At 37.5% G+C, this 8,443-nt stretch overlaps 2 protein-coding genes across 4 annotated transcripts; both read right to left on the reverse strand.

Annotated features, from left to right (window-relative positions):
* Positions 1 to 575: 575 nt before the first annotated feature.
* LOC113293636 (potassium transporter 6-like) lies at positions 576 to 5,768 on the reverse strand. Of its 3 annotated transcripts, none has more exons than XM_026542220.1 (9): positions 4,377 to 5,453; positions 3,569 to 3,803; positions 3,317 to 3,463; positions 3,187 to 3,240; positions 2,678 to 2,938; positions 2,537 to 2,589; positions 2,255 to 2,366; positions 1,889 to 2,143; positions 576 to 1,763 (listed from the first exon to the last, which is right to left on the reverse strand). In XM_026542220.1, exons 1-9 carry the CDS (start codon positions 4,413 to 4,415, stop codon positions 673 to 675), a joined length of 2,247 nt encoding a protein of 748 aa, XP_026398005.1. In that variant the 5' UTR covers positions 4,416 to 5,453; the 3' UTR covers positions 576 to 672. The 3 variants fall into 3 exon arrangements, with proteins under 3 accessions (XP_026398005.1, XP_026397995.1, XP_026397997.1); XM_026542212.1 differs by adding an exon at positions 5,636 to 5,768 and having other exon boundaries at positions 673 to 1,763; positions 3,317 to 3,803; positions 4,377 to 4,453; XM_026542210.1 differs by having other exon boundaries at positions 3,317 to 3,803.
* Positions 5,621 to 7,625, reverse strand: LOC113293666 (protein arginine N-methyltransferase 2-like). The gene is made up of 3 exons (XM_026542230.1): positions 7,317 to 7,625; positions 6,635 to 7,030; positions 5,621 to 6,310 (listed from the first exon to the last, which is right to left on the reverse strand). Exons 1-3 carry the CDS (start codon positions 7,588 to 7,590, stop codon positions 5,997 to 5,999), a joined length of 984 nt encoding a protein of 327 aa, XP_026398015.1. The 5' UTR covers positions 7,591 to 7,625; the 3' UTR covers positions 5,621 to 5,996.
* Between the last annotated feature and the right edge of the window lie 818 nt (positions 7,626 to 8,443).

Consider the following 8,443-nt stretch of genomic DNA (forward strand, 5'->3'; position numbering starts at 1 on the left):
CCCCCCCCCCCCCCTCATGGTCAAAGTCAACCGCCGGTCAACTGTCGATGTCAAGTTGCTAGTCGAGCTTCTAGGAATTCGGAAGGAGGCCAATGCCGCATTTCCAGCCAGTCTCTATTCATGATGTCAGCTGTGCTGCTACTTCATACTCTTTCTTACTCTCAATATTTCCAAATCCACTCATATAAATCAACTAATTAATCTAACTAATTTAACAAATCTAATCATTTCAATTAAATTAGTGTTAATCATTGCAGGGACAATTTAGCCATTTTGAAAATACAAGGTTAAGGGGTGGTTTCTTTTACTTCAAAATGATATAGCTTTGGTCTCATCAGGTATACCCCAATTAATCTGGGTATACCCCAATCAAGCCAGGTTAAGAATGGGTACTATTGTGCATTTCAGTACAATTTTCATAAAGTACTTTGTTCGTATTCTCATGAACTACTGCGACTTCTCATTTGTTTAGGAAGTGAAAATATAGAGGCAAAAGTGAGAGATAGCAGTTGAGCTCCATGCTCAGTAGAATCGCGTAAAAATTGTAGGATTTCAGCGAAAATGAAATTGTTCAGAAGAAAAGATCAGTGCACATTCCATTCGGATTCGTAGTTCATCTATGATATACTACATATATACAAATGATAGTTAATACTAGGCTGAATCAAGATTTCAAACATGGCAGACCATTCTAACCTCAAGAGTAGATGCACTTGGGATGCAAAGTCCATTAGTAGCGCTTCTACTATTCCTACTCAAGAAATCATACCCATGGTTAATAAGTAGCTTCTTGATCCAGTTTGAGCCTCGCTTGGCTCTTACATTTGAGTCCCCAAGAATGAACGACATCCCAGCTTCCCTTGCTTCCATCAGCTCAGACAGTTCTTCTTGTGTATCTCTATCCATAATTCTTGGACTTTCAGGCAACAAAAATGTCACTCTTTTTTTACGCTGGACAACTGAAGGTTGCAACTCTCTTTTTTTGATCGAAGATTGTAACTCTCTTATTTCCCCTGGACTTGGAACTCTGAGAGGCTCCTCCTCTTCATCCTCCCATATCCGAATCCCTTCAGTATGTGCTGAAGATATCCCGACCAATGTTATTCTGTTGTCATCATGATGCAGTACCCCTACTCCTACTGCCTGTTCTTCTCTCCCCGAACGAATAAACTCCGCTATACTACAAACAAGTTGCTTCTCGAATTCTATATTGTCCTTGTGGATGTCACGGTACCCGTACCGTACAATGCATCTATAAATCCTGAATTCTTTTTGGCCAATTCGGCCAACGAGGAATCTTTCCTGGGGCAGAACATAGGGGAGGTGGACAGATTTGATGCACAGGAAGACTAATGTCTGGTGGAAAGCTGGAACATTGGTCACAAAGTGAGAGAAAACTGCAGGTATTCCAGAGACGAGCTCAGTATGCACAAGGCCAATTCCCTTCACACGGACAACATCTAGACTAGGCCCATGGCCGAGGAGCCAGTCTAGGGGAACCTTGTTGTGAAAATCAGATTCATATTTCATAAGACTGCCATAGTGCCACGTATACATGATAACAAAGAAGACAGATGCGAGTAATAATGAGACCCATGCACCATTCAAGAACCTGACGAGGGAGGCCACAAAATAGAGCCCTTCAATGGTGCCGAAGAATAATATGAAGCAAATGGCAAAGAACACACTCTGGTACCAGCAGAGGACCATAACTAGAGACATCAAGATGGTAGTAATGAGCATGACTGTAATAACTGCCAAACCTAACATTTGCCAAATGAAATGAAATGTGTCATCTCATTGGTGATATCAGTGAATGAAAAGTTCATATGATGGATAAATTTGTTAAAAATGTGAAAGTGATTGCAGAGTTAATCCAAGGCCCTACCTGAAGCATTAGCCATGGCTGTGGTGTCCCTAAAACCAATTGTAACTGCCAAGCACAACACCATCAAAGTCCAGTTGACCTCTGGGATGTATACTTGACCACGTATCTTAGACGATGTATGGACTATTTTCACCCTTGGGAAACAATTTAAGGCATGGCACTGTTTAATAATTGAAAAAGTTCCTGTGATGATGGCTTGGCTTCCAACAATTGCAGCAAGTACAGCTATGATAATAACTGGCCATCTTATGCTATCTGTAACATGTTACAAGTAGTCCCTCTTGACTTAGCACAAGTGCACTTGGTACAATAATATATGTCCTCTAGGCAAAGAAGAAGAAGAGAGGCGAACTGAATCCAATATACCTGGTACTGATACATAAAAACCAATTGGCTTGCCATGATGCTTAGATAAATAAGCAGCTTGCCCCATATATGCAAGAACCAAAGATGGATAAAGAAAAGAGGTAAAAGCAATCTGCAAAACAGTAGTAGTCTATCAAAAAGTATAAAATTACAGACTAATAGTAATTGTTTTGATGTGGAACAAATTTAGGATTAGCTATAACTAGGCTTTTCAGCAGGCTCAATTTTATTTTATTTTAAAAGGGAAAACAAAAAGGCTGGAAAGTATGTTCTGTAGTATACCTTAATGGATAGTTGTGAGAAGTGTCCAAGATCAGCAAACATGGCTTCAGAACCTACGACAACAGAAAGGATAAAGCAAACATACTTTGATAGGAAAAGGACATGAAGTAGTTCTTGTCATTTAACTAAAAAATCACTTACCTCTAATACATAATAGTATTCCACCTAATGACATCCAACGTCCCCTTTGCGACTTCTTTAAGAATATATACATATAGTACGGAGATAAGGCCTTGTAAACTTGAGGATTCCAGTAGAAAATATTATAAAGACCAATACCACTGATGCATAAAAGCCATGTTATGACAACCGGTGTAAAAAGAAATCCTACTCGGTGAGTGCCATAATGTTGGAGAGCAAACAGACAGACCAGTATGAAACATGCTAGAGGGTGTTCTATATCTGCAAAGCACAACACATAAGCGTAAATGACTGAAACAATTGGAATTGAAGCTAAGATATTCATCAATTTACAAATCTTTCACTGCTAACGTCTAATGGTTCTTCATGTGCATGAATTTCTATATGCAGCTAAATGCTGTTATGGCACTTTAAAAAGTATCGAGGCACCAAAAAAATAAAATGAAACTTAGCTACTAGAATAGCAAGCAACAGCATAACAAGAAAATGGGCAATATTAGAGAACTTACATCTATGATGGTGTTTCGAAATAGCAAGCTCAAGACCTGATATTGCAGAATAAACTGCACAATAAAGCTCAAAATTATTAGTTTAAATTAAAAGTGGAAACAAGAGCAGCGCACCCAAACTAAAATTTACCTGAGACCGCAGGTGATAAAACTCCATCACAAATTGCCATGGAAGTTCCTACCAAAGCGAGAATAAGCAGCACAATCTGTAACACCTTATGCTTCTCTAATGTTGCTTTCACCATTGCATTGAAAGAGGGCTGACAAGTAATGCTGTCTTTCTTGTATGTAGAAATTTTCTCATCAGCCACCTGAGAATTGGGTAAGAACCAACCAACTCTAGAATTCCTACACAGCTTAGAATATAAAGCAAAAATCCCACCTTCGCCATTATCATCTGCTTTGAGTACTACGAACACATATTTGATAAGAGGAATAAGAGTGATTGTCCAGAAAACAAATGATAAAACCCCAAATATCTCCTCGTTTGTAGTTATCTTTTCATTGTCTTCTGCAAATACGCTCTTGTAAACATAAAGTGGTGAGGCACTTAAGTCTCCATAAACTACTCCTAAACTCTGATATGCCAAGGTCAGTACTGTCATCCATGAATCCTTCTGTACCACAAGCAACAATAAAAACAAAACAATCCAACTGTTGAGGAAGCTGCTTTAATCGATTTTATACAATCAAAAACAATCCAGAACTCCATACTTACTGATAATCACATGAGAGAAAACTATCGGCAACACTACCTCAGACAAAAGGAAGTGCTGATCAATAGCCAGTCTACAGACCATAATCCTAATTTAGGCATAATATGGTTGTCATAGTTGAACATAATCCCAGCCATTTTATTTTCTAGTTCTTGGTGATCACCTCCTAGAACCATATGATCTTCTATGAGGTCATTTATATAGTAAGCCAGTGGTATTATGTAAAAGTCCACCTTTCTGTAGGCCTTTAAGGCCATGAGGTTCAGAAATAGTTATCAGTCTTGAGAAACCAGAATTGAAGACACCGCCTGTATATGTGCATTCAACACTAGCAGTACTAACAATCCCTTGATGATCTAAAAGCTCAAAATAGCGAAACACATGTGAACAAGTAACATTATGAATTCATGTAACAAGAAAAACAGTCATTATAGATGTAGTATTGCTCGTAATAACGAATACCGATGTTATTACCTTGATAGTATTTCTATGACTCCCACCTTCCAAATCCATGCTTAGATTATCTCAAACTTGCAAGGAAACTGTTTATACTATAAGCAATGATTATAAATTCATTAGTTTCTTGCAACAAACTCGATGGATACTACAAGACCTAACCCAGTTCACGAAAGAAAGTTGAAATATGAAGGGTGGTGAAAATTTGCAGATACATCAAAAGAGCAAGTCATATCAAAAGATATCATATCAGTTCTTTGGCAAATATTGATAGTGTTATGTCCTTGTCAACTAAGCTCCTTTCTTCCAAAAATGAACAAGTTCCAAAGGGTGACATAAAAAGAAATGCCTGTGCTGTGCAAAACAGCATCTAATAATTTGAGTGGAGCATTTACACCATAGAGTTTTAGTCAACAATCAGTTATATATGGTTAGTAGTCAGCACGATTGTCTTACTTCTAATTTGTGTTTCTTGGGGATGACATTACATCGTCAAAGTCTTGATACTTGAAAGATACTCTCCTCAGGTTAAGAGATATTGTACTCGGTCAATTAATCTCTAATGACCTACTGATAATTTTTTATGAGAAATATAATTAACAATTGGGTGAATTACAGAACATGCCGTCTGCTGAAGTTGAAAGGAGAAACACAAGTCATTTTCTGATTTGTGTTATTAGGAAGACTTTTGAAGTCATTGGTCATGACTCTAGAGAGGCATTTCTTAACCACCACTTGACATTCCTGGTGCTACACTTTTCTTTTTGCCTTCTAACGAAGATTTTGATTCTTGTGAAATTTAGGATAAAGGTAATAATCATCTTAATATAGAATGGAATCTATGGATTTCATTCTTCCCTTCAGATATTATATACTGTATGTGGATCCAGGAGCTGATCAATAAAGGCTGCTAAGGAATTTAGTCATAACAAGAACAATCGATTGAAGTTCAACTGCTACTCTGAATAAACTGAGCCATGTTCAAACTTGCATTGTATCTGAAGTTGATCAATAAATGCTGCTACAGAATTTTTAGTCAGAACAAGAACAATTAATGCAAGTTTAACTGCTACCGCTGAATAAACTGAGCCATGTTCAAATAGCATAGTATCTGTATGCACCTTACCAGACCTGCCACACTTATCAAGGAAATTTAGACTGTAGATAATGGAGTATCAAGGAAATCTGAACTCCATTAAACATAGGTTGGAATATGAGTGCAACTAAGGTAAAGCTGAGCTTCAATGAAATATTTTAAAATGTAAAGAAAACAATACCTTGTGAACCTGCAACAAATGGATCAACATACCACCTAACGTTTTCCAGTTTATCTCTGACACTCCACCACACACAATACACCAAGATTCACTCTTAACGGTAATAGAACTAACCGAAATTCTGAGCAGTGATGGCAAAAAAGGATATTGACCTTAAACATTTATCACTTTATATGGTACCAACCCAAAGCAGATCTCCCAATTGAAATGTTACAAAAATTGCAGATGCACTCCAAAATGCAGGATTCAATGACAATTAATATTGAAACAACGTTTAGCTGAAAACAGTGCTTGGAGTAGTCAGTTAGGATTAACGGGCATGCCTTCATATTAATACCTGTTCTTGACCGAGGATCAAACATCATTCTGTATCTTCTGCAGATTGGCAAACAGGGAGGTAGTACGTATCTAGTTGCCAATACTTATGTTTCACACCCTCCCAGATTTCTTCTGCTAAGCAGTCCTTAACAGGCAATGGAATGTACTGAGTAGAGTAGCCTAAACTCCCGAGTTCCAGAGCAACTAACTGACAGTAAACCACATGGAAGAATGCATTTCCTCCACAAAGACCGTTAAAGAATGAGTAGATCCCAGTGGGCTTCAGTAATGTAGGTAGATGTTGATGGAACTCCCTCAAGTCTTCATAGTACTCACCATATGTGTCAAAGAATATCCCTGCCATTTTTGACGAAGCAGCACATCAAACCCTTATGGATAAGAGAGATATGACGAAGTAGTAAAGAAACATAATGAACTACAAAGATGTATTCAGTTTCAGTACTTCATTATAATATTCCATATAAAGGCAAACAAAAATTCTTGAACTTTCATAAATTGCAGATTTCCATGCATGCCTAATACTGAGAAAGCAGTGCAAATCAGTGGCTCAGGATAATATTGTACCATACACCTACAATCATGATATATTGTAAATGATGACCAAAGAAGGCAATAAATAAGTATCATTTACTTCTCAAAAGCACATAATTCAAATCTTACCATCATAAGTATCTAACTGAGATAGAACATCTTGCCAACGCCCAAAAACTATCTTCACGTTTTCCTTCTCTCCCCATCCTGTTTGAAGCATACGTTTATAAACCTCCGGATGAGCCTCAATAATAGTATGTTTAACAGGTCCATACTGTTGAATAGCCGTGTCAACAAGACCCATCCCAAACCCTACATTCAAAATGTGACCAGCATTTGAGCAAACAGCTTTTGCATGAGCCTCCATCAATGGTTTCTCCCAAGCCATCATAACAGCCTTACTTTCAGAATCCATCAGCTTATCCTCACTAAAACTAACCCTCTCTTCCAAATAATCTCCCTTTGAATCACCATCCTTCTTTTCTACCCTCGCAATTGTTCCCAAGACCAATTCAGCTTGAATCCCTGATCATGAAAACAACGTCAATGGGTGAATCCACCCCATAGAAGACCTAGATAAAACATAATTTCCAAACATGACTGCTGTTTCAGACTTTTTTTAAGGGTTTTACTGTTTAGGGTTTAAGAAATTCTGAAGGAAATTATGCAAATTTATGCAGAATCAACACTAAACCAAAACTAAATGGATTAAAATCGATAAATTTCTATTCAATGAGTTAATTTGATTACAACAGGTTACGCGAAAATGCCCAATTTTTTCAACCCTGTGGAATGTTTAGTAAGGAGATACCTGCATTGAGAAGGTGGTCAAATGCTTCTTGATGACCAGCATCCATAGCGAAATCACCAGCAGAGACATTAGAAGGAGATAAAGCATTCCATGGGGCGCCAGCTTCTAGTAGAATCTTTACAGCTTCAGCGTGTCCATTTTTAGCTGCGTGCATGAGTGGATTTAAACCCTCTTCATCGAAGTAACAGACATCTGCACCACCAGTTATGAGTGATTTTAACTTTGCACAGTCGCCTGAAATCGCCGCCTCGCAGACTTGCTTTCCTTCCTCCATTGTCTTTAGCTTCCCCCTTTCAGTCACAGTTTCTTTCTTTCTTTCAAAAATGAAGCGATAGTTTACCTAATTTATGGCTTTGGGGCCTTGCGTATTCTAAACAAATTTGGGCTGACTAACCCAGGCCCGATAAAAGAAGACGAATGGCTACATGAAAACGAACCATTTTTTTTAGGGACCATGGTTTTTTTGCCTGGCTAAATTGGGGCCTATGCCACTTAATTGGGGCCTAATACTAGATGACAAAATAGGGTCATTGGGAGAAAATTCATAGAACCCCTTATCCAATATTTATATTAATACCCAATATACCCTTATTAAATTAGTTGCTAATTCAGATTATTAAATAATGTTTAATCAAGTTAATCCTGAAATTAACTTTCATTAATCAATAATCAAAACTTGTAAAAAAAATTAGTTTTTACTCGATCCAGAATCGGTTTATGTTAGTGCATTTGTAAACTGATTCTAGGTTGAGTTTTATGCTTAGGAAGATGTAAACCCAGAAACGGAGTTTTATCAATACCCACATAAACCGATTCCAAAAATCGGACATTTTTAATGCACATGAAAACCGATTATGGCTTACTTTCAGAAACAAAATATTCATTACATAGTTTAGGAAATTAGCCCACTACATGTATATATATATATATGACTCAGTATGGGAATTCTAGAATTTGACACATCAAATGCTCATCAATGAACCTACGAGCACGTCGGTACAACGTCGTATATTCTTTGTGGTGAATGAACTTTCTTTCCCCATTACGAATTCTCCATAGCCCGTTGAAAGATTCCAGCTGAAATTCAATGAATTCTTATATGTTAGTATGTGAACTAGTGTAGTTGA

Source organism: Papaver somniferum, chromosome 1 (assembly GCF_003573695.1).
Source record: "Papaver somniferum cultivar HN1 chromosome 1, ASM357369v1, whole genome shotgun sequence".
NCBI lineage: Eukaryota > Viridiplantae > Streptophyta > Magnoliopsida > Ranunculales > Papaveraceae > Papaver > Papaver somniferum.